Source organism: Orycteropus afer, unplaced genomic scaffold, assembly GCF_000298275.1.
Source record: "Orycteropus afer afer isolate SDZICR_OR568_19922 unplaced genomic scaffold, OryAfe1.0 scaffold00030, whole genome shotgun sequence".
Lineage (NCBI taxonomy): Eukaryota > Metazoa > Chordata > Mammalia > Tubulidentata > Orycteropodidae > Orycteropus > Orycteropus afer.
The window spans coordinates 8,876,911-8,903,956 of NW_006921617.1; the positions used below are offsets into that span (position 1 = coordinate 8,876,911).

Consider the following 27,046-nt stretch of genomic DNA (forward strand, 5'->3'; position numbering starts at 1 on the left):
ATTGCCCAACCTTCCTTCCGAGGAGTGGCTGGTGGGTTTGAACCGCCAGCCTTCTGGTTAGCAGTCAAGTGCCTTAGCCACTATGCTAATTTGACTGATTATTTTCCTTTAAAACTTTCTGCCTCTAATTCTCAAACACTGAATTCTACTGCTTCTCTTCCTACCTGATTAACTGCTCTCTATCTCCTTTGCAGTTCCTTTTCTTTCCATGACTTAAACATGGGAATTCACCAAAGACCTGCACTTGGTCTTTCCTCGTGTGTGTCTACGCCTTCTCCCTTTGGGACCTCATTCACTCTCACCTATGTGCTTGGCTCCCAAAAGTCCACCCTCAGCCTAAACCCTTCAATTGGATGTTCTGCTTTCAAAAGCAAAAGTAAAGTAACCATTATTGAAAAACTAAGAACTTGGTTGTACTTCCTTGCACTTCTTTTATGGTTTAGTATTTGTTTTTGGTGATACATAAAACCAAAAAGCAAACTCACTGCCGTTGAGTCAGATCCGACTCACAGCAACCCCTCCTTGGGTTCCAAGGTGCTATCACTACAGAAGTAGATTGCCCAATCTTCCTTCCAAGGAGTGGCTGGTGGATTTGAACTGCCAGGCTTCTGGTTAGCAGTCAAATGCCTTAGGCACTATGCCACCAGAGCTCCTTTGATGATATATGGGGAACACTATAATCTTTTCGAAGGTCCCTAGATGGTGCAAAGTTTGTACTTGGCAGTTAACCTAAAGGTTGGGAATTCAAACCCATCCAACAAAACTGTGAAAGAAAAGCCCTGGCAATCTGCTTCCATTAAGATTACAGCCAAGAAAACTCTATAGAGCAGTTCTACTCTGTAACACATGGAGTCAGCATGAGTCAGAATTAGCTTGAAGGCAACTAACTACAAGAACAACATACATTTTCTAGTCAATGAAAACCCAGTGGTTCACAACAGCATATTGTCAGATTCAGTGCCGGAAGATGAACATCCTAGGTTGGAAGGCACTCAAAATACACAGTGGCTGCAACCATGGACACAAGCGAATCAACAATAGTGAATACAGTGCAGGACTGGGCAATGGTTCATTCTGTTGCACACGGGGTAGGGTTTTCATTACTTTGTGCTGCTCTAACAGAAAATATACCACAAATGGGATGGCTTGAACAAACAGGAGCTTATTCTCTTATAGTTTTGGAGGCTAGAATTCTGAATTCAAAGTGCTGGCTCTAGGGGCTGGATGAAGGTCCCTCAACCTTGGGCTTCAGCTCCGCCTCTTGCTTCCGGACCACTGCAGCTGGAGGCATCTCTTCACTCAGCAGCTGATGCTGGCTGCTGAGGCTGACAAACCCAAGGTTGACAAGTAAAAAAAGGCACAGTCCCAATATTACCAAACCACACCACAGACCATTGATTCAAGTCCCATTTACATTCCCAAGATCGGCAAACAACATGGCAGGCTGCTGAATAATGACTTGACTACATGCAGGATTCAAGCATGCCAAAAGATGGAGACCTTCCTCAATGTTGCTTCTTATATAGTGGAAGCAGCTCACATCCCTAAAGCAGCTACTCAGCTGCTCCAGTAGATTCCACCATGGACTTAATCACCAATCTCACTATGGGGAATAACTACATCCAGCTGCCCAGCCACTCAACCAAGTCCAACCAAGTTGACACACAACCTTAACTACCACAGGTAGCCATGAGTCAGAGCCAACTTGAGGACAACTAACAAGAGCATCATAATGTTTTCCATAGTTTCAAACCAAAACCAAACCCAAACCCACTGCCACTGAGTCAATTCCTACTCAGAGTGACCCTTTAGGACAGAGTAGACTGCCTGATAGGATTTCCAAGCCTGTAAATCTTTACAAAAGCAGACTGCCTAATGTATCTCCTGTAGGGCAGGTGGTGGATTCAGGCCACCAAACTTTTGGTTAGCAATCAAATGCTTTAACCACTATGCCACAGGAGCTCTAAATATCCAGTGGTGACTCCTGAGCCACCATAAATTCCTGAGCTCTAACTTCAGCCAGGACTTCCATTTCCTAATAACCAATCCATGAATCACTGTTTATCTTTCTCTTCTGCTTTTCCATCTAATTTCTTCTTTATTTTCCCAAGATTATATATTGCTTGTTCTGCCATTAAAATGGAACCATGTTTTTTCCACCTTTGTTATGTCTTGATGTCTGCTACAATGTCCCTTGAGTGAACAACAAACTTTAATATGAAGGCTTCCACTCTGCATATTCTACTTGTCAGACTTCTCTGTCTTATTACTGAAATACTTGTGTGAATCAAATTCACATAAAGGAATAAATAAATAAACGCTTTGATTTATTCTTTGATTTTATTAAAACAAAAACAATTATTCCTAATTCAGTCTGCTTCCCTTTTTATAAGATTCTTAATTTCCTTTTTTGAAGCCAGATATAATCGTACAGTTTCATTTGCTCTGGTAGATGCTTAGGGAGTTTTGAGGGTTTTAGGGTGTCTGACTAAGGAACTACAGAAGTGTTTCAATAGTAGCAGAGTGGCCTTTTGATTGTTATTGTACTAACTCTGCCATGACCACCTGTTCAAATGCAAGATGTCAGATCATGTCAGTGTTGCTCTCTTGGTTTCAAGGAGAGAAATGTTCCCATCTTCTTATCCTTGTAGATGTTTCCATTAAGAGCCACCCATTTTATTTATAAATAGTCTAGAGCTCTAAGGCCAAATGTTCATGACCAATGCATCAGTTTCCTATTAATAAAGAATTCTGTTTTTCTAGAAAGAGAGTGATGCCTATGTGAACACAAAAAGGGAGAAGTCAGTGGTAAAGGAGTAATGGAAAATAACAGGGAAATATTTGCTATTTGAGGGAAGGGGACCCTTGTAAAGGCAGAAAGGAATGGAATGAAGAGCATACAGATGTGTTAGCCTTGGAGAGGAAAATGATACCAGCCGATGGAAGAAAAGTAGAAAAGATATAATGGGAGCAAACAATACAGTGAAATAGAGAGAACAGTAGAGATGGTAAGAGAAATTCCAAATAGCCCCACTGAAATTAGGCAGCATGGCTACATGGTAGGCCAAATCTATAGGGTTCTCCCATTTGTCCAGTGCTCTTTAGATCAAGAGTTGAAACAGAGGAAGTGGAGGCAATTTTTCTTTGAGAAGAAAATCTAAATCATTAATGAAGTCACAGGATCACACACATTTTTCTTCTTCTGTCTCCTTTCTATAAAGGTCAAGACTGTAGGCAAGATCTGTGCATATCTATTCCTTAGCAACCTCCAGGTTCTGGTAGATGTCTGTGTTTCCAAACTAAGTGCCATTCTCCTCATACATTAGCAACTTACTGGATATAAGCTAAATATTATCACAGGCCCATAAGTACAGCCAGCACACAAGAGAACATTCAGTTAAGAACTCAGCGCCTGAATGAGATTCTTAGCCTATACAACTATGAGACCAGAAGAACTAGATGGTGCCCAGCTACGACTGTCAACCACTCAGAGGAGGAGCTATGTAGGAGATCCTGGATAGAGCGGGAGAACAATGTGGAACAAAACCTAAATCTTTTGGGGAAAAAAAAAAAAAGAGCAGGTTTGCTGGTCTGATAGAGCCTGATGGAACCACTGAGACTATGGCCCCTAACTGCCCTTCAGGTCTGGAATTGAACCAACCCCTGTGGCTTCCAGCCAAATAAAAGACAGGCATAAGAGGTGAACATTTATACTAGTTAGATACACTCTTTGGAGAGAACAATCATGGGAGAATAGGAGGGCTTGTGTATGCACCAGGGGACAGCTCAAGGGACAAGAGTGCACGGAGGGAAGGACACAGGGAAGCAGTAACTATGGGGAGGAAGAGGGAAGGGAGCTCTTGCATTGTGGTAAATTGTAGTCAATGTCATGAGATGAAGTCTATGTGAAGTGCTGTATGGAAAGTGAATTTGCTCTGTAAACTTTCACCCAAATCACAATGAAAAATAAAATAAAATACTCAGTGCCTGAGTTGCTTCCAGAGAATAACTTGAGCACTGGAGAGAGCAGAACCTTCATTAATAGTGATTAAAAACCTCTGTAAGTATCACCTCAGAACTTTCCTGTGAATCACACTCAGTTTAGGCTCACAGTTTGAGAAAGATGAGGGCTGAGTTGACTCAGCAAAGACTCACACACACCTGTGGTTTCAGAGACTTGGAATGTTTCATGACTAAAGTTTTCTCGCAGCTTCCTTACAAGGTACTGGCAACATAAAGGAGTTGCTGAGCACCAGAGAACAATGAAAGGCATGGGAAAGGGTCCTTCCTTAGGAAAACCAAACATAGCTAACCCCAAGCTTCTCCCAGCTCTCACACCCAATCTCAGACCCTAGACCCTATGACAGCTGTACACCTGGGGTACGGGTGAGGGGTTAGTGGATAGGATGGATGGTGAACCCTATCTTTTCTTGCATTCTGTCATTCTGGCTAGGATTCTACATGTTCTGGCTCAGTTTTCCTGCCATAAAACCCCACATGTAATTCTTGCCAGCTTCGGTTTCTAAGGGAGCTCTGGTGGTGTAGTGCCTAAGGCATTTTGACTGCTAACCAGAAGGCCGGTGGTTCAAATCCACCAGCCACTCTTCAGAAGGAAGACTGAGCAATCTACTTTGGTAGATATACTGCCTTGGAAACCCAACAGGGGTCGCTATGAGTCGAGATTGACTCGACGGCAGTGAGTTTTCTCTTTCTAGGAGACTGAATCCTGTTCTTTGTCCCCTCCAATCCTGCTGAGACTGGACTAGTCACTTAGAGTCATAAGATACTGGCCACTATCATTCAATGTCACTGCTCACCACTGCTCTAGACGCAGAGCCTGATTCATGAACCAAAGCTCTTAGGAAGACAATATCTGCTTGAGCCACTCCTGCTTTGTACTCCTCTTGTAGCTATTGTGCATTGGACAGACCAGTGGTGCCTGTGATGGCTTCCCCACTCTCTGGTTAGGCTCTCCAGGTCCTGACTACCTCCCTCCCTCCCCATTCACCACCCCTGATGCTAGCCCGCCTGATTTATGGCAGTAGGCTCAAGGATTTCAGACTTTGTCTTGCATGTTCTTCACAAAACTGCCAGATAACACTAGAAGGAAGATTTGGAACCTACACCTGAAAAAAATGTATAGTGATCAACACAAGTTAACAGAAAGTAAGTTTTGGCCATCATGGAAGAAACAGATGACTAAATTACATATAAATCAGTGCTTCTTGCCTTTTTAATCATTGGGAGCTTGATACCCTTGAGGCCTGAGGAGACCAATTACCTCACAAACCTGTAATCCATTCTGGTTGGGAAACTCTTTCTAAACAGCCACAAAAATAAAGGCTTGAGGTAAATGCAGTGCACTCCTGAGACCATCAGAAGTGGAAAGTAACAACGAATGGTGTGTGGAAACAGGGCATCTTAACTTACCCATCCATACTAAGTCCTTAGCAGGTCAATCCCCTGAACTCACCTGCACTGCCCACTGACTCTGTCACACTCATGGGTTCCTGCCCTCATGGAACCCTTCCTGGAGCAGTTGCAGCCCTCACAGCCAGCCAGGGGGTGGAAGCTGAAGGAATGCATTTCACACACCTCACACTGGGGCCTGACTGTGTGGGGTGGGCAGAGGCATGTTCCCGTGGTCTCCTCGCAGAGGCGCCGGCCACAGTTGCACACTGGTGGGGGATAAAGTAACACCAACTAAAGATCAAAAGCCACCTGAATCCACAGGACTGCACCAACTTCTAGGAGTTCAAGACACTTCCAAGGGGCCTAGGAGAAATATCTTGCGTTCCTTCACTATGGACACTGTGAGGGTGAATTTTACGTGTCAACTTGACTCAGTTATGGAGACCTATTGTTTGGTCAAACACTAGTCTACATGTTGCTGTGACAGTATCTATATGTGATTAGAATTTAAATCTGTTGATCTTAGTAAAGCAGATTACCCTCCATAATGCTTTAACCACTGTGCCATCAGAGCTTCTGAGAGATAAAAAAACCAAACTCATTGCTGTCGAGCCAGATCCGACTCATAGCAACCCCTCCTTGGGTTTCCGAGGCAGTATCACTACGGAAGTTAGATTGCCCAATTTTCCTTCCGAGGAGTGGCTGGTGGGTTTGAACCTCCAGCCTTCTGGTTACCAGTCAAATGCCTTAGGCACTATGCCACCAGAGCTCCTCTGACATATAGATGTTTATGTATGAATGTGTGTGTGTATATATATATATATATATATATATATATATATATATATATATATATATATCTTACTGGTGCTGTGTCTCTGGAGAAGTCTGTCTAAGTAAGATAGACATTATTGACCATGGTTGATTGGAAAGGCCCATTGCTCCAGGTCAGGTCTCAACAGTGCATGGTGTCTGTAGTGCTTGAATGCTGAATGAGGCACAGCATACCAATAGGCTCTGAGGCAGACACAGAGGAACCCACCCAGTTTCTGTCTCACGCCATTCTTATGTGGGACCTCTTATTCAAGTAATGAAGTGAGTGGGCTCCTCATAGCTCTTGGAGCAGCTCCTCATCCTGTAGGCTCAGTGCCTCAGGCCAGAGACAGGGGCTCTGTTTGCACTACCCCTGTACTCCTCACTTTGTCACTTGTCATGAGGCTGACCTCAGGCAACAAGACATCTAGGCCACAGAACAGTTCCTAAAGGCCCAAGGGTTTCTGGTTCAGTGAAGGGGATGGCCGTGCATCCCTGGTCCCTCTATTTCAGTTGAGTTTTAGTTAAGCAACAAAAAGTGAATGGGCTTCCACTCACTAGAAAGGGGGCTGATCTGTCCAAAAGTGTGATGCTTAAGGCTATTTACACTCATCTGCTTTGCCAAGTGCAGGGACTGCACAGTTCAGTAAACATAAATATATACTTTCTAGAACTTTGCTACTGTGAGAGTGGTCCCTAGACCAGCAGCATGGACAACATCTAGGTGTGCATTAAAAATGCAGAATCTCAGGTCCTCAGGCCTGCTGAATCAGAATCCACACTTTAGCAAGATCTCCAGGTGATTCCTCTGTACAGTAAATTTGGAAGTACTGTTCCAGATGAACAATCAGTGTGTGTGCACCATCCGCTGGGAGGCAGAGTGGCCCCAATGACTGGGCTGTACTTACGCCTGCAGTGTGGGAATCCGTAGTAGCCTGTCTGACAGCGGGTGCACTGTCGCCCGATGACATTGGGCTGGCACAGGCACTGCCCACCCTCTGGGCTGCAGGTCTGGCTCAGGGCCCCAGCAGGGTGGCACTCACAGGGCAGTGCACCATCATTGTACAAGGCCACCAGGGACCTGGCAGAGTTCTTACAGAACGTGGAGGCTGTCTGGGGGCTGTGGAGACAAAAGTAATTCATGGTGGGATGACAGGAGGTAGCTCAGAAAGCATCCTAGCAGGCCCACATGCCCTTTCTCCATTGGCCCCACACAGCAGTGTCTTTGGGGAGAAGCCCTGGAGTCTGGGAAAAGTGAGAAAGCACCCTACTCCTGAATGCATAACTAGTGACATCTCCATCCATCTATCCTACCTTAACTCTAACCCTGATTGATGGTCCTTCATCCCCACCCATCTACTCTAAGGAGGACCTATCACAGCACAGGTGGCAGAGACTTTGTGGGGGGAGTGGAATAAAAGGTTGAAAACATATACCTGTGGGATCAATTGTATGGTATGTCAATTATGACTGCTAACCAGAAGGCTAGAGACTCAAACCCACCAGCCACTCCTCGGAAGGAAGATTGGGCAATCTACTTCCATAGAGATACCACCTCCGAAACCCAAGGAGGGGTCACTATGAGTCAGGATCAACTTGACGGCAGTGAGTTTTTTGTTTTTTTTTTTTTAAGCTGTTACGAAAAGAGAAGTTGTTGAGTACATCTATATATATAATAATAATAATAATAAAAAAGAGAATTGCCAACATTTATGGAACGCTAAGTGCCAGGTACCATGTGCTAAAAGCTTTATATATGTCTCACTTAACTTCACAAGCACCCAAGAAGTCAAGCCTAAGTCCCATTTCACAGATACGGCAACTGAGGCTCCTAGAAGTTAAGTGACATTCCTAAGACCACGGAGCTATGGAGTGGCTGAGCAGGCACGGAGCTATGGAACGGCTGTAGCTGCTTGACCCCAGAGCCTTAGCTCTTAATAATCACACTACTGGAGGCTTCTGTCTCCCATGGTCCTCTGGAGCTCCCAGGTTCCTCAAGAAACCTACAAGGTGGGTGCGCAAAAGATAATGGCAGGAGCATGACGCTGAGGCTGTCCCAGGCACTAAACATCCAGGAGACCGGGAGAGAGCACAGGGTGTCATGTCTTTGATACTCCACTCAGTAAGATGGCAAAGCAGAGGGGAATCAAGGCTGGCATCCCTTCTAATGGAGGGCACTGGGTGTGCCAGCTTTTAGGAATCTGAGTTGGCAAACAGGAAGTATCAGAAAGGAAGAGACACTCCTAATAGTCTGGGAATCCCAGCATAGAGAGTGGATCTCGGCTGAGTTCAAAGTTGCGGACAGTGATCCTGCCCGGACAACACACCACAGGGCCATTGAAGGATGGTCAGTGTGGAGAAAGGGCATTTCCTAGCCCCCATCTAGACTCTCTGCCATTCCTATGGATGGTAAAAGGAGAAGACAGAGCCATAGGCCACCCCTCCCCACAGCCGTCCCCTGGCTGGAAACACAGCAGTGCCTCCGGCATTCCACGGCATTCCACACTGCAGCACTCACTCAATATAAAAACTGTTTCCTCCACAGTTGTTGATAAACTCGGCTGACTTGTCCATAGACTTCTTGTGTAGTATTTGGTAGTCATAATTCTCCACAGGTACCACTAGAACACGGACCTTAAAAGAAATCCATCAGAGTGTCTTTGGACTTCCAAAAATAGGGCACACGGAAAGATATTCATTATACTTTTTCTCCTCTAGGAACAATGCTCTTTATTGTTAAACTCAAGACCAAATGAAACATTATTTTATGTAAAGAAAAGACTCACCAGAACAAACCTAAGGCATTCTTAAAAATAACGTATGGTCCTAATTAGAAAATGAGGGCCAGGACAGATCGCTTGTGACTCCCGCTCAGAGAAGCAGCAGCCTGGAGTGCTACACAGGGACAAGAGACCTGGGGTAAGCCCAGGAGCCCCTGTGATTCATGCCTGGGACACCCCTGGGCTCCTTAGGATTGACATTATGAATTTTCATGAATGTCACAGACCTAACTGCATCCCTCCAAAATATGTGTTAAATGGGCTGGGCCATGATTCTCAGTGGTTTGGCAGTTATGTAATTTTTGTAATGTGGCAGTTGTGTAATGATCCCCCATGATGTGATCTGATGTGATAAACCAGTCAGTTGTAACAGGATTAGGGTGGGATTTAAAAATTAACCTTAATCCCATCACAGCCCTGATCTGATGTAGGGGGGGTTTCCCTGGGATGTGGCCTGCCCAGCACCTTTTATCTACAAGAGATAAAAAGAGAGAGAATAGAGCAGATAGAGCAAAGAAGAGCCGGAAGCAGAGTGTAACTTTGGACCAAGGGTCCCTGTACTAGGCTCCTCCCAGGACCAAGAGACACTGGGAGAGAAACCCTTCCCCTAGAGCTGGCGCTCTGAATATGGACTTCTAGACTCCTAAACTGTGAGAGAATAAATTTCTGTTTGTTAAAGCATCTACCTTTGGTCTTTCTGTGATAGCAGCTCTAGAGAACTAAGACAATGAGCAAGCAAACCAAGTGGCAGGACTAATGGAGAACCTAAGACCATAGATTACACTGGTCTTAGGGTTGCTCTGGTGATTCTCTTCTGAACTTTGCATCATACCTCAGACCTTAGCATAATTAAGTGTAGCCCAGGCCTTTAATAGTATCTCTGGGTTCTCCGTACCTGTGTATATCAGACTGTACCAATAGCAAATGCTGTAGGATATGTCAAACCTCTTTATCAACTGCTCACCAATTTAGAGCTCTTATCTATTCCTCTTGGATTATATGATTCAAAAATCATTTGCCAAGCATCATGTAACAGCCAATGTTCCAGGCACAGGGGATACAAGACAAATAAAATAAAATAAGGTCCCTATCTCCTAGGAAGAGGACATCTTTAGAGAGAAAAGGAGATGTGAGCATGGTACTAGAGGGCCATAGAGAAGGGTAGAGAAATGTTTCCTGACTCCCTGGTTGGTTTTACAGAGAAGACTGATTAATTTGGACCTGGGCCAGCAAGTCTCTTCAGGCAGAGAAGTGGGCAGGAAATTCTACACAAAGGGACAACATGAGAAAGCCTAGTGGTATGAGAGGAAATGGCATTTTCTGGGGCCTTGGGAATGGGCTAGTAATTCCAGAGTCTGAGGTGGTTGGGGTGGGGCATGGAAGAGGACAATGGTGGGAAAGGTAAATGAAAGATGAATTAGAAGTAGGCTGAGAGGGCCCTGGAAGCCAAAGTGAAGCATGGGTATGTGTGTACTGTATCCTATAGGTAATGAGGAAGCAGGGAAGGTGGTCAGGTAGAATGGCACGATCGGATCTGCTTTAGACACCTAAGTAATCGTGTAGAAGATCGAATGGAAGAAGGGAGGCTGGGCAGGAGGTCCTGGACCAGGCCAAGTGAAAGGATGGTATAACCAGAGCAATAGGACTAGAACTGAATGGATGGAATGGATGTGGTTAGGAGATAGGATGGAAGGAGAAACCACCACACTTGGTGACTAGCTACAGAAGAAGAAGAAGGAGAAGAGAAGGCATTATTGGTGACTCTGGCCATTGGGTGAACATGATTCCATCAACCAAGATGATAAACAGGGTAGGGGACGCCCTGGCTTGGCAGGAAACAGGCTAGGTTTGAGGAACTTGTGAACAATATGGCTATGGGGATGGTCACATATTGGTCTTGGAGCTCAGGAAAGACTGGAGATAAGTTTTCAGATGGAGGTGAAATGGAGGAAGATCAGAATCAGTGGGAGTAGATGTTATCCGAAGAGAGATGATATAAGACAAGGGGGCTTGGCATTTGAACCTGAGAAAATGCCAAGAAATAGGACAAGGGGGAAAGGGAAATTACTGAAGGGACACTAGAAGAAGTGGGAGAAAAGCTAGAGAAAATAGTGTGCGGGAACCAAAAGAAGAAAGCTTCAAAAAGAAAGGAATGTTAAAAGATTCAGAGAGGGATCAGTCAGATGAAGAGAGAGGAGGGACTGGCAGGAAGTTGAGACATTTCCTTTCCAGAGCCTCTTTGAGGATACTTTTTTCTTCCTATTAATTTCCCTATAATTTTTCCTATTCCCCCTGATTTTAATTGTCACACACTCTTTATTTTTGCAAAAGATACCTGTAAAAGTTACATGTTTTTCTATAAATATGACTTCAATTCCTTGGAGGAACTGTTTCCATGAACCAAATAAACACTGAGAACTGCCAACCATAGCAGCCACATGAACAGCAAGCTGAGGAATGAGTGGAACACACCAATATTAAGGACTTTCCTTCTGGAACCTTCACAGTCACAGCAAACTCAGGCTCTGAGATGTCAAATGCAACCTGACCTCCAGAGATGACTTGGTCTCGGCAGCCAAGTGCATGGGGGCAAAAAGAGGCGCTGAAGGAACCTAGACAAAGAGAGAAGAGTTCACGTCCCACTACGGCAAGTGAGGTTCAAGGCCGGCAGCTGGCAGGGCTTGCTCATGGCGGCTCACCTGACCACCGCCGCACTCCATCCACAAACACCTGTGCAAGGAACGTGGGGTGCGCTGGCTGATAAAAATGGATAACAAAGGTGTATCGGCCCAGGTGTGGTACGTGTCCTCTCAGGGTCACCTGGTTCTAAGAGGAACAATGAAATTAAAAAAGAAAAACAAACCAACTAAAAAACAACCTCAAATGAAGAGCTATAAATAATTAGCATCACAGAATTTAGAGGCCAACGAAACAACAACAAATAAAAATGAGAGGTCATCTAATATAATTCTCTCATCTTTTAGATGAGAACTGCCATTTAGGGAGGTAAATAACTTGCCAAAGATCATACACTAATTTCATAACAAAACCAGGATTAGAACTCTTATCATCTCAATTTCAACTCATTTCCCATATGAGATGCAACTAAATCTGCCTTTCCCACGTGAAATCCAACTAAATTTTATCTCTCAGATCTAACGTATTTCCAAACAAGGTGCTATGCAAATGGACATAAGCAATCGTTAGGATTACAAGAACAGAACACTATCAGAACAAACATGAAGCATATTTCCATAGCACAGAACAAAAAATGTCCTGAGAGTTTGTAGTTTAAAGTGAACAACAACAACAACAAAAAAGCATTATGGTATTATACTTTACCTGGTGCTCTAGATGATTAACCAATAAATATTGATCAATTTTATTTAATTAATTTTCTACTTGCAAGGCATGTAAGTGCAAGGGGGAGACAACAAAAGTTGTTTCTTCTGAAAGTGTTTACAGTGCAGCTTGAGAAGATAACACATAAGCTCAACAAAGATAAACAGAAACAGCCCAAGCTCTGGTAGCATAGTGGTTAAGGCACTTGACTGCTAACCAGAAGGCTGGCGGTTCAAACCCACCAGCCACTCCTCGGAAGGAAGATGGGGCAATCTACTTCAGTAGTGATACTGCCTCAGAAACCCAAGGAAGGGTAGCTATGAGTCAGGTCCAACTCGACAGCACATAACAACAACAACACAAGATGGACGACTACAGAAAATTCCAAATAAATGCATGGACAGAGATCCAAGAAAGAAAGAAAACTTCAGGCTGGAGTGTTCACAGACAGAACTAACAGATCCCTGCATTTCTGGAGTTTCCACAGGTGAGAGCAGAGATTCTCAAACTTTAGGTATATCAAATTTACCTAGAGGGCTTGTTGGAGCAGAGACTGCTGGTCCCATCCCCAGAGTGTCTGACTCAGGAGCTATGGGATGCAGCCTGAAAATTTGCATTTCCAACCAGTTCCCAGGTTATGCAGATACTGCTGGTCCAGGGACCATACTTGGAGACCCTCTGGTGTAGAAAGAATACTCTTGAGGAGGGTCCTACCTGTGGTGCCTTCAAGGTGATTCCAGAAACAACTTTAGCAGAAGGTGAAGGATCCTGGGGCAGGAAAGAGGAAGGTTCACGACTCGGGGCATCCAAAATTAAAGCAGCTGGAGGAGCTTCGTGGGTCAGGGAGACACAGGTGGCACTGGAAAACAGAAGATTTTACAATCTTATTTTGAAAAAAACAAAAATTTGCAATCAGTGAAGAAACAGTCTCTGAGCATAAGCTGTATAAGCATCGAAAGGACCCAGTTCTGCAGAGGCCACAGAACTTTAGAGATTTTTATATAATGATACTCAGAGTAGTCCTTGGGCCGTATGAATTCCAGCTGCCTGCCCAATACAGTCACAGGTATACCTCATTTTATTGTGCTTTGCTTCACTGCAATTTGGAGACACTGTGTTTTTACAAATTGAATGTGTGTGACAACCCTGCATCAAGCCAGTCTACTGGCACCATTTTTCCAACAGCATGTGCTCACTTCATGTCTCTGAGCCACATTTTGGTTATTCTCACAATATTTCAAACTTCTCATAACGCTACTGCACAGTTAATAGACTATATCGTTGTTATCAGGTGCTGTCGAGTAGGTTCCAACTCACAGCTATCCTTTGTACAACAGAATGAAATGTCGGTCTGTCCTAATAAACTACAGTACAGCATAAATATAACTTATATGCACTGGGAAACCAAAAATTTCATGTGACTTGATTTATTGTGATATTTGCTTTATTGTGATGGTCTGGAACTAAACCCACAATATCTCTGAGGTATGCCTATAGTTAAAACAGAAAGAAAAATCTTAATTCTGAAGCCAAATAAGCTTCATTGAAACTTACCTTTCCAGAACTAAAATCCATTGTTAAAATGATATAAATATAATAAACATCTAGACAATAAACGTTGACTTAAAACTATATAAAAACAAAGAACAGATATACATCTTCAAAGCACAGCCAGATTTGCTAACCATGTGAAGCAGATATCATGACTATGCATATATTGTTGCATCTATATCAAAACAATCCTACCAAAGGCTGAATGATCAGATGTGTCCAGGCTGAGGGTAGTATGCAAAAAAAAAAAAAAAAATCCTACCAAAACTCCCATCATCATATGTTAGTTAATTCTCATAACATAGTTGTGAGGTAGGTCATTATTTTCATGGTGTTTCAAGTGAATCGCTTCAGGCACAGAGATTAAAGTATTATACAAGGTGAGTCTTTGTGTGGGCTCAAAACAGAACTCAGGGTAACCATCCTCAAGGGTTAGGCTTAACCATTTCACTCCTATGTCAGCTTCCCGATATTATGGAATTCTGCAGAGACTGCCAGGGTTAATCATACAGCTTAATGTTTTTCCATCACAAGCCTTTAGTACCCTGGCCTATCCTCATTCTACAGTTGAGTATGACATTACAGTATTACTCAAAGCATAAATTAGGGAGAAAGAAAGGAAGCACATTACCTTTGATTTAAAAAGTGCCCATAACTGGCAATGCAGTGGACTTGAGGTTTCACATATTCAGTTGAGAATTCTTCAATTGGTATAATACAAATTTGATGCTGTCAAGCAAATACAGTGCAAAAAGTTCATCGCAGTTATCAACAAAACCAATGGTATGGCCAAACACATACTAAGTAAAAGCTTCATCCAGATGAAATGTAACTGTTATATTAAAACAGTAAAAACTATAAGATGGCAGTCTCCATGGCATCAGTATGTGCCACAAATCCTTTTACTTGTACACAGGACCATTGACTGAAATTGATTTTGGAATTACTACAGAAATAAAACAGAGAAGAAAATCATAGGAAAGTTCTAATCTGTTCAGTGACTTTCAGTGCCTCTTTTCTTTCCTGCTGACACTGGGGGAGGATCTGGTGGGTGACCAGGGAGCCTGCTGCTCAGAGACAGGGCTGCTCCTGTGAGAAACAATCCTTAATAAAGGTGATCGAATCTCAGGTACACCTGGATGTTGCTCATGGACCTATCTCTAGCGGCAGTTTTTGAGTCACATGAGAAACTCAGTCATTAACTGATAAGTATATTTTATTTTAAATCAAATTGTATTACCAGCTTGATCACAAAGCTTATTCAATAGCAACAGCAAAAATTTTATTGAATACCTACTACACACCAGGCACTAACACTGAGGTGTCCTACAAAACCACAGTGGACAATGCCTCTGTCCTCATGGATGTTTTATGCTAGTCAGACAAGCTTCTGAATGACACTGAACTACTTCAAAGAAGGCAAATCTGTGCTCAAAAGATGAAGAATCATCCCCATTAAAATTGCCAAAGACAAATATTAAGATGCATGTGGACTGTCAAGAAAGTCTCAGTATTTTATAATATTTTTTAAAAAAGGAAAAAATACTGAATTCTAGACACTTCTCAAGAGCAAGCTCAAATTTTTAATGCTGTCAGGCACAAATATTTTAAACACATTAGAACAGGCTGGCCTGGCATTTCCCAGGGTATGATACATGCTTAATAATGGCAATAACAGAAAATTGGTTCATGCTAAGATACTCTTATGTTCCTTGGGTTATTTATTGTAAATCTGACCACCCTCTCCTAGACCAGATACTACTACTTCTGTTTATCATATTTCTCAGTATTCAAGTTGTACCATTAAAAGGGTGGACATGAAGGTTATATATGCTGCCAAACCTGTCATTGTAACTCTTAATGGTATGCATCTAATGAACTGAATCATACTTCTTTTTTTCTTCTTCTTCTTTGTAAATAATGTTTTACTGTATTTTTGGTGAAGGCTTACCCAGCAGTTTAGGTTCCTATTCAACAATTTCTGCACAAGTTGTTCGGTGGCATGGGGTACATTCTTCACAATGCAAGAACATTCTCATTATTTCCATTCTGGTTGTTGCACTTCCATTAAACTAGTTTTCCTGGTCCCCTACCTTATCTTTGTATTAAAGTAAATGTTGACTGTTTGGTCTCATACAGATGACTTTTTCGAAGGAGTGCAGTACTCACAAGTGATATCTTTCTTTCAGGAGCCAATCTATTATTTAGCTAAAAGGTGACCTTGGGGGCTAGTTTATGGTCAATGTTTAAAGAATATCTCAGGGCAAGAGTCTTTGGGAGTCTTCCAGTTTCAACCAGCTTAATAAATCTAGATTTTTTTAAGAATTTGAGGTTCTGTTCTACATTTCTCTCTCACTCTATCAGAATCCATCTATTATGGCCCCTGAACATGAATCATACTCTTTTTCAAGTAGAGTAACAATACCTTGAAAGAAAAACATACTAGGTGATATAAACTTCAAAGTTCTGAAAGAATTTGCCAAAATGCTAATTCCAAACCAAAACCCCACTGACACTGAGTCAATTCTGACTTATAGCAAGCCATACGGTTTCCAAGGCTATAAATCTTTACAGAAGTAGATTGTTGCATCTTCCTTCTCCAGAGCTGCTGTGGGTTTGAACTGCCAGCCTTCTGGTCACCAGCCCAATGCCTTAACCGCTGCACTACCAGAGCTCTTAAAAAACTAATGTTGTTGTTGTTGTTGTTATGTGCCATCGAGTCGAACCCGACCCATAGCGACCCCTCCTTGGGTTTCCGAGGCAGTATCACTACGGAAGTAGATTGCCCCATCTTCCTTCTGAGGAGAGGCTGGTGGGTTTGAACCGCCAGACTTCTGGTTAGCAGTCAAGTGCCTTTGCCACTATGCTACCAGAGCTCCTTAAAAAACTAATAGTAATAATAAAATAATAAAGTAGGAAAGAAAAGAAACAATAACCCATGGCATTTGTATATACCTGCATAAGTGTAAGAATGGGGCCCAAGGTAGTGGGTGCACAGGGCTCAGGGCTACCTTCCTTGGGGTTGGCTCTATCTATTTTAAGTCTGGGGCCCAAGGTAGGCAGGCACATGGGGCTTGGGGCTGCTTCGCTTGGGGGTGGCTCTATCCATTTTAGGGATGGGGCCAAGGTAGGTGGGTGCAGAGTGGTTAGGAACAACTAAGGGAGACAAATTTGTCTGTCAGTTTGTCATCTGTGGTGGCTTTCATGTTGCTGTGAGGCTGGAGGCTATGCCACTGACGTTGCAAAATGTCAGCAGGGTTACCCATGGTGGACAGGTTTCAGCAGAGATTCTAAAATAAGACTGACTCAGAAGAAGGAAGAGGTCATCCACTTCTTAAATAATTGGCCAGTGAAAACCTTATGAATAGCAGTGAAACACTGTCTGATATATAGCTGGAAAACTTTATGAATAACCCTGAAACATTGTCCAATATATTGCTGGAAGACAAGCCCATCAGGTCAGAAGGCACTCAGAATTTGACTGGGGAAAAGCTGACTCCTCAGAGTACAGACAACCCTGGTGATATGGATAGAGCAAAGCTTTTGGGAGCTCCATTGCCATGACTCAAAATGAGTAGAAACAGATGCAAACGTCCATTAATAATTGGAACATGGAATGTACAAAGTATGAATCTAGAAAAATTGGAACTTGTCAAAAAATTAAGTGGAACACATAAAGATCGATATCCTAGGCATTAATGAGCTGAAATGGACTGGTTTTGGCCATTTTGAATTGGACAACCATATGATCTACTAAGCCAAGAATGGCAGATTGAAGAGGAATGGTGTGGCATTCATTGTCACAAAGACTATTTTAAGATCTGTCCTGAAGAACAACACTGTCAGTGATAGGATAATACCCATACACCTACAAGGAAGACCAGTTAATAGTACTATTATGCAAATCTATGCACCAACCACCAAAGCTAAAGATGAGGAAATTGAAGATTTCTACCAACTTCTGCAGTCTGAAATTAACCTAACATACAATCAACATGTGCTGCTTATCATTGGTGACTGTAATGCAAAAGTTGGAAACAAAGAAGAGTTAACCAAAAGTTGGAAAATACGGCCTTGGTGACAGAAATAATACTAGAGATCACATGATAAAATTTTGCAAGACTAACAACTTATTCATTGCAAATACCACTTTTCAACAACATAAGTAATGGCTATGCACGTGGACTTCACCAGATAGAATACAGAGGAACCAGACTGACTACATCTGTGGCAAGAGGCAATGGAGAAGTTCAATATCTTCAGCCAAATCAAGGCCAGGAGCTGATTGTGGAACAGACCATCAACTGTTCATATTCATGTTGGAGTTGAAGTTGAGGACAATTAAAATAAGTCCATGAGAGCCAAAATATGACCTTGATAATATCCCTCCTGAATTTAGAGACCATCTAAAGAACAGATTGAATGCATTGAACACCAGTGACTGAAAACCAGAGGAATTGTAGGATGACATCAAGTATATCATCCATGAAGAAAGCAACAGGTCATCTAAAAGACAAAAAAGGAAAAAAGGACCAAAATAGATGTCAGAAGAGATTCTGCAACTTGCCCTTGAATGGAGAGTAGCTAAAGCAAATGTAAGAAATGACAAGATAAAAGAGCTGAACAGAAGATTTCAAAAAGCAGCTCAAGAAGACAAAGCCAATTATTATAATGAAATGTGCAAATACCTAGAGTTAGAAAACCAACAGGGAAGAACATGCTTGACATTTTTCAAGCTGAAAGAACTGAGGAAAACTTTAAGCCTCAAGTTGCAATATTGAAAGACGCTATGGGCAAAACATTGAATGATGCAAGAAACATCAAAAGAAGATGGAAGGAATACACAGAGTCACTGTACTAAAAAGGATTTCTCAATGTTCATCCATTTCAGGAAATCTAATGGTATTGAGAGAAGAAGTCAAAGGTGCAGTGAAGGAATTGGTGAAGAACAAGGCACCAGGAATTGATGGAATACCCACTGAAATGTTCCAACAAACGATGACCTGCTGGAGGCACTCACTCGGTTATGCCAAGAGATTTGGAAGACAGCTACTTGACCAAGTGATTGGAAGAGATCCATACTTGTACCCATTCCAAAGAAAAGTGATTCCACAGAATATGGAAATTATTGAACAATATCATTAATATCACACCCAAGTAAAATCTTACTGAAGATAATTAAAAAACGGTTGCAGCAGTATGACAGGGAACTTCCAGAAATGCAAGCTCCAGAAATGCAAGCTGGATACAGAAGAGGATATGGAATGAGGGATATCATTGCTGATGTCAGATGGATCTTAGCTGAAAGAAAATACCAGAAAGATGTCTACTTACATTTTATTGATGGCGCAAAAGCATTGGATTGTGTGGATCATAACAAATTGTGGGTAACATTGAGAAGACTGGCAATTCCAGAACACTTGATACACTTGATTGTACTCATAAGGAACTTGTACATAGACTAGGAGGCTGTCATTCAAACAGAACAAGGGGACACTGCATGGTTTAAAATCAGGAAGAGAGTGCATCAGGGTTGTATTCTTTCACCACATTTATTCAATCTATATGCTGAGCAAATAATCTGAGAAGTTGGATTATATGAAAAAGAACATGGCATCAGGATTGGAGGAAGACTCATTATCAGTCTGCAATATGCAGATGACATAATGTTGCTTGCTGAAAGTGAGGATGATTTGAAGCACTTACTGATGAAGATTAAAGACTACAGTCTGCAGTATGGATTACACTCAAAGAAAACAAAAATCATCACAAGTGATCCAATAAACAGCTTCACAATGGATGGAGAAAAGATTGAAGTTGTCAAGGACTTCACATTACTTGATTCTACAATCAACACCAATGGAAGCAGCAGTCAAGACATCAGCTGACGTATTGTCATTAGGCAAATCTGCTGCAAAAGACTTCTTTCAAGTGATGAAGTGCAAAGATGTCTCCTTGAAGACTAAGGTGCACCTAACCCAAACCATACTATTTTCAATTGCCTCTTATGAATGTGAGAGCTGGACAATGAATAAGAAAGACTGAACAAGAGTTGATGCTTTGAGTTGTGATGTTGGAGAAGAAATCTAAGAGTACAATGGACTGCTAAAAGAACTAACAGATCTATCCTGGAGGAAATGCAGCCAGAATGCTCCTTGGCAGTGAGAATGGCCAGACTTCATCTCACCTACTTTGGTCATGTTGTCAGAAGAAACCATTCCCTGAGGAAGAATATCAGGCTTGGTAAAGTGGAGTCAACAAAAAAGGGGAAGGCCCTCAATGAGATGGATTGACAAAATGGCGATAATAATGGGCTCAGGTATAGCAAGGATCACAAGGCTGGCACAGCACTGGGCAGTGTTTCGTTGTGCTGTGCATAGGGTCTCTGTGAGTGGGAGACAACTCAACGGCACCTAACAACCACAGTAATAGCAATAAAAATAAAATAGGTAACATGTCAAAAGATATTTCATTCATAATAGAGCAAATAAAAAATAATGAAATGAGTTTTGTGACATATGCTCAAATCTGATGACTAAACTTTATTGAATGATGTAAAGAGGCTCAAAGAAATTAAGTCAAGATTCTAAATAGGGAGAATAAACATTATACCAGCAATTCTTCACAGGTTAATCTTACAGATGTAATGTAATCCTAGTGAAAATTCTAATAAGGTTTTAAAAATATAGATATCAACAAAATACTTCTAAATTTCAATGGGTAAAATGGAAACATACCAGAAGTAATCGGGCCATATGTGCCTTGAGCTGAACGTCCACATCTGCCAGTAGCTCATATACAGCAATGCGGTGTGTGTGATCAATCACAGCACTCCTGCAGAGGATGCTGGGGAGGGAACAGAAGGTGCTAAGTCTGACTCTCATTGTGTACCTCCCTGTGTGGGACTTGATTGCTCCTCAGCTCCTCCTGTAAATAACTGGATGAACAACAGTGAATTTTCCTGCACAAACTGAAGAGAGATAAAAGCCAGTTGATGTCCATTCGACCCCTACTAATGGTGACCCCAAGTGTGTCAGAATTTGTCTTTTGAAACCATTGTCAGTTCCTCCTCATTCTGTCTTCCTCATTCCTAGCAGTGTTATTTTCTTGGGCAATCTACTTCCCTAGTGATGCCTCCTCAGAAATCCAAGGAGGGATCACTATGAGTCAGATTCGACTCAATGGCAGTGAGTTTGGTTTGGTGGGTTTTTTTTTTGTTGTTGTTGTTTTTAAATAATCAAGTAAAAATACAGTGTGTTTAAGAATATTTAAAAAGTCAGAGTTTTGAATCAAAGAATGCAACTCTAATAATAAACCTATAAAAGTATTTTTAAGTCATGTTTCTGACTTCATACTCTGTAGGCAACTTTTCTATCTGTAAATATCTATATTTGGAACCAGTGACATATTAAAATAAAATGACCATCTCTAGTAAATATTTGAAATAATTTATTCATGACTTCTTTGTGAAGATTCAAATGAGAAAAAGCATAAAGAAAGAACCAAGCGACTTTGTGGCATATATTAGAAACTCAACATACAGCCATTTTCTTTTCCCTTTAATGTGTGTGTGTGTGTGTGTGTTGCTTAAAACATATTCATTTTGTATTCTAGTATAATTATGGAAGTTAAATATATTAAATTATTCCCTTAGATTTAGTTTTATACTTATCCTAGATTAAATTCTTACTGAAAAATAAAACCAAAACCAAACTCACTGCCGTCGAGTTGGATCTGACTCATAGCGACCCCTCCTTCGGTTTCCAAGGCAGTATCACTATGGAAGTAGATTGTCCAATCTTTCTTCTGAGGAGTGGCTGGTGGATTTGTACCACCAGCCTTCTGGTTAGCAGTCAAATGCCTTAGGCACTATGCCACCAGAGCTCCTTACTAAAAAACAGACTGATTAATTTAATTATTAATAATCACCTCTCTTACAGAAAGCAGACTTGATTTATCAACTGCACTGTTTAAAAAAAAAAAATGGTATTGCTATTAGTACTACTACTATTTTGCTGGGATACTGCTTTTTAACAAAAGAGTCAAAATTCTTGAGAAATTCTTGAAAAGGCTCAAAGCTCAGCAATAGATACTGCAATGTTTAAATGGCCTGTCACTTGGAATGGGCTTTCATGGGATAAGTATTTTCTAAATGCACCATATTTTTGGCTCCAAATACTTCTAGCCTGTTCATTTTCACTTTTTCACATCACGTGCAACCTAAAGAAAAAGGAGATATTTTAGCCAAATGGAAAAAAAAACATAATGGGCACTACTGGGATTGGTTAAGTACAATAAAAGTGATTCCTGGTCTGATACAATACTGTCTTGGCTTTACATCTGAGACTCCTAAAGGGGAAGTTTGGTGTTGTCATATCCAGAGACAAAATGATCTGCAGAATTATCAGACAGTTTTCCCCCAACAACTCCATTCAGAAAAACCTCATGAAATAAAGCTTGTGAAATCCTGAAAGGATGGCCCTTCTCTTTTTTGGTCTTAAGATCACTCCTCCTTTCAGCATAGATTTTCTAGGAGCCTCTTCTGAGATGATTCAGGCAGCTGCCTGGAATACCAACTTTTCTTCCTTGAATAGGGATCAAGCCAAGCAATCTGGAATGTGGACAGAGTTAGACAGTAGGATGAAAGATGGGCTTTGATGGAATCTGTACACAGAAGCCCAGGCAGAAACGATGAGGACCCCTGCCCCAACCTATAGCCAAGTCCCCAGAACTCAGGTGGCACAGTGGCTTACTCATCTGGGAGTGGACAGTCTAGCAGTTGTTGATGTCACTTATCAATTCAACTAATATTTCTAGAAAATGACAGAACATTCTGGGAATTCTTTTGGGCCCAAACAGTGTCACTATTAAAAATACAAATGCAATTACATTCCTTAGTTTCTTCATCATCACCACGGAGAACAGGCTTTCACAGCTGCTTTTTAGAGGGGTATTGAAGGCATGGTGTTAATTCAATAAGCATTTTATCAAGTCTCATAAAAGTTTCCAATATCAGCTACTAAAAGTAACTCATTTGATAAGTTCTTTTATTTGCACAAAGGAAAAATGTCCAACTACTATGGGTTTGACAAAATTCAACAAAGAGGGAAAACCAAACCAAGAGCCAAACTCACTGCCACTGAGTTGATTCTGACTTATAGTCACCCCCATTGGGTTTCCAAGGTTGTAAATTTTTATGGAAGCAGACTGCCTCATCTTCTGTACAGCAGAGCAGCTAGTGGGTTCAAACCGCTGACATTTTGGTTAGCAGTCAAATGCCTCAAACACTACATCATCAGAATTGTTTAATACGAGAGTAGAGGTAACAAAATGTTCATGGCCTTAGTCAAGAACTGGGTGGGTTCACTGCAGTTCTTGCTCTTAAAGGATTCTGACTTCTTCTGACATGTAACTATATAGCGAATTTCATGTGTAAATATTTGTTGCATTGATTCTCTAATTAAAACATGTTCTGAACATTTGCATATACCTTGAAATATTATACAAAGGAAACAATTTTTAATAAACCTTTGTCAGAGTTGTTGGAAGAGAAGAATTTCATCTGGACAAATTTTAAAATCCTTTGACAATATTTTTTCATCAAACATTATCCCCAGTTGCGAAGAGTAGGTAGCCTCTACAGAAAGATAAGTATATACCTTCTAGCATTATTGTGAAGAGCCTTTTACCTTATTCAGGCACCACACACTATACACAGACTTTGAGGTGAAAGCACTGAGTTCATTACCACCACCTAGGAGTGACAGGGATAAAATAAAAAGGTTGTGTACCCAGTCTCCTCACTGGGGATGGATGCTGGAAAGTATGACTGGTTACCTGCTGGTTTTCAACATCTGCCTCAAAAAGGAAAGAATTTTCCAATCCAACATCCCAAATAAACACTAGCATTCCTAAAGCAAAGTTCCTAAAGGTTCAGAGACAGATGACTCCCTTGGGGTGGGACCAATTACCTGTATCTGCAGCTGTAGATATTCACCTGGCCTGCTGCGACAGACCCAGGGCTCTTCACATCCACATCAACCACAAACAGTTGGTCAACGTCCGTAGCATACTCAACCACAACCACGTAGTGGCCTACCTGTGGGACACGCAGCCGTAGCTGCAGCTCCACCTGTCAGAGAATGCATGTAGATATACCATCATCCAGATGAAAAACACACTGGCCACTTTTATACATGCAGTGATGTAAATAGAGCTGAGATGGCATCCAGAAAGTTTTCTTAAATACTATTATGCTAAAGAATATGGCCTCATAGATATGGTTGCCAGATAAATATAGAAGGCATCATTAACTTATTTATTGCTTATGTGGAATTCAAATTTAATAGGGCATTCTCTGTTTTTATTTTCCAAATCTGGCAATCCCACTTATGGGGGTTTCTATACCTTCTACCCAGGCGTATCTTAGCTACTTGTTTATCAAGCAAAAGACACTCCAATACATGAACTAAAAAAGAATTATCAATGTGAGGTAAGAGAAATGAAAATGTGCCTTGAGGCTCTTTGCTGTTCTTTAATTTAAAAAGAAATTTAAAATACATGGATGCAAATAATACAAAAATGACACACACATCTACTCCCATGATGTTAAAAGCCTGGTCCTCATGCTTCCAAACCATCTGCTAAGCTGAATGTGCACAAGTACATACATGTAAAAAAAACAAACAAACTATGATCACAGTAGGCAAGTATGGATGCGCTTGTACCATAACAGCAGAGTTGAGTAGATGCAACAGACCACAGGACTCACAAAGCCAAACATATTTACTCTCTGGCCCTTTACAGAAAAATGTACCAACCCCTGATACAGCCAACTGGTTGGGACTTGGATTCTGGAATCAGACTGCCTCCAACTGTGTGGCCTTGAGCAAGTCACTTAACGTCTTACATTCCTCAGTATAAAATGAAGGTAACAGTAGTACTCTCCTCTTAAGATTGTTAGGAGGATTAAATGAATTAATACATGTAGATCTTTTACAACTATATTTGGCACACAATAACAACTATCCAAACACTGACTACTATAAAGATGATCATTGCTTTTTGCCACAGCTTGCTTTTTCACCCAACAGTATTTCATGTATCTGTATCAGTACCTATAGATATACTTCATCTTTCCAATGGCTGCCTAGTATTTAATAGTATCAATGTAAAATAACTTATTGATGGACACTTAGGTTGTCTCTAATTTTCCCTACAGCACATAACACAGCATAACCAAAAAACTAGTTTCTGTTGAGTTGATCCCAACTCATGGCAACCCCAAGTGTGTCACAGTAGAACTGTGCTTCACAGGGTTTTCAATGGCTGAGATCTTTCAGAAGTAGATCACCAAGTCTTTCTTCTGAGGCAACTGGGGGTGGATTTGAACCTCCAACCTTTCAGTTAGTAGCCAAGCACTTAAGCATTTGCACCAGCCAGGGACTCCCTGGTCACCCTTATACATATTCCTATGCTTATATTTCTGTGAGGTAGATTCCTAGAAGTAGAATTGCTGGATCAAGCATGTGTGCACATTTAATGCCTGGGCCAATATTAGACCTACATTCCATAGCAGTTCAACCTACCTCATTCCATGAGCTCAAGCCCAGCCTTGCTTTACCAAAAATTAATTAAAGTCATCCTCCCACCCCCTGTCTTCAGAAAGTTCATATGTAGTATTCCTTCTGCACAGCTCTGAACCACCTAACTGCTATTTTCCATGGTAACTTTTCTAGCACTTAAATAATAGAAAGATTCCCCTCAGGGAAAAAGTATGGATTATCCACACTGCTTTTTCACTCTGTGTTATAGACTGAAATATGGCTCTGACGCTGCTCCACACAGAGACATTCTTACCAACACATCCCCTCTGGGGATCTCCAAACAAGGGCTCGTCTGTCTTCACCCCACCACAAAACACATACAGATCCATGATGGATTGGGTTTCCTCCCAGAAGTATTACTGGCTGCCAGTTCTATAATAGCACTCTATTAAAAATTTCTATTACTCTCCCACTCTGGGTCCTACAGATTGATTTTTGGAACAATTGTTGGAAGAGTTTTAGTGTATCTGGATGGCAAAAGTTAGCAAGTTTTGAGAAACTCAGGAAAAAATGACATAAATGATAGTAAACAAGAACTTTACTGCTTGCTGCTATTATCATTTATTTGTCTTTTAAATAGAAAACTGTAACAGAACCAGTGTCAACCTGAAGGAGACATTTCCAGTGTTATGGAAGAACTCCCCTCATCTGTTAATTAGTGTTTTAGGGGACAGACATAGCAGTTCTCCTCAACATACATGGGGTTGCCATGAGTCAGAATCGACTCAATAATAATTGTTTTGGTTTTTTTTTTTTGTCTATTTGTTTGTTTTGATATACCAATCCACCATAATGTAAGGGCATGCAGTGCTAAACAATGCAGACATCGTCTCTACCCTTAAGATAGACTTTAATCAAATAATTAGATACTTAGAAAAATATTAAATAAAATTACAAGTGTGACAAACACTCTGAAGATGTACTAGGGAAACTTGTAAGAGGAGGACCTTAGCCAGACAGAGAGATGTGGGAAGGAGAGGAAACCTTCCCGAGGAAGCAACAACTTAGTTGAGAGCTGGAGGAAGAGGAGTGGATAATCAGGCCCCAAGGAGAAGGAAAAGCATTCAAGACAGAGGAAACAGTTCACAGTAGGAGGGCACACAGCAAGTCTGAGAGGCTGAAGGTAAGCCAAAGCAGTAGAGAAACAGAGAAAGAGGAGGTATGATTTAAAATGGAAGGTAGGAGGAGGTCATGCCAAAAATTTTGGTTTCTACCCTAGGTGCAATGAGATGTTATTGTAGTGTTCCATATATGTAGGAGGGTGGGTGGGGGGAACAGTGAGGATCAAATATTTCTATCAAAGTGAAATGCTAGCTATAATGTAGAGAATGAGTTAGGAGAGGCAGTGGGCAAGAATGAATATGGGTGAGCCAATTAGGAGACTGCTGTAAAGATCAGGATGGAAGATGAGGAAGTATTGGACTGGAGAAACAAGAGAGAGAAGTGGAGAGATTCAAGAAAAGGTTGGGAGGGAGCAGGGAAACTACAGTACTGGAAATGGAATAACCAGACACAATTAAGGAGAACGTTGACACAATATGG

The 27,046-nt window shown here is 41.5% G+C and overlaps 1 protein-coding gene across 1 annotated transcript in view; it reads right to left on the minus strand.

The window, feature by feature from the left end:
* The window catches only part of LAMA3 (laminin subunit alpha 3), a 434,613-nt gene that overhangs the window by 153,124 nt on the left and 254,443 nt on the right, over positions 1–27,046 (minus strand). Inside the window, exons 24-32 of the mRNA XM_042780249.1 lie at positions 23,870–24,030; positions 20,636–20,744; positions 14,530–14,627; positions 13,062–13,206; positions 11,705–11,831; positions 11,478–11,617; positions 8,744–8,859; positions 7,134–7,345; positions 5,474–5,678 (exon numbers count right to left, since the gene is read on the minus strand). Coding sequence (XP_042636183.1) covers positions 5,474–5,678; positions 7,134–7,345; positions 8,744–8,859; positions 11,478–11,617; positions 11,705–11,831; positions 13,062–13,206; positions 14,530–14,627; positions 20,636–20,744; positions 23,870–24,030 — 1,313 coding nt within the window. The remainder of the gene's footprint in view (positions 1–5,473; positions 5,679–7,133; positions 7,346–8,743; positions 8,860–11,477; positions 11,618–11,704; positions 11,832–13,061; positions 13,207–14,529; positions 14,628–20,635; positions 20,745–23,869; positions 24,031–27,046) is intronic.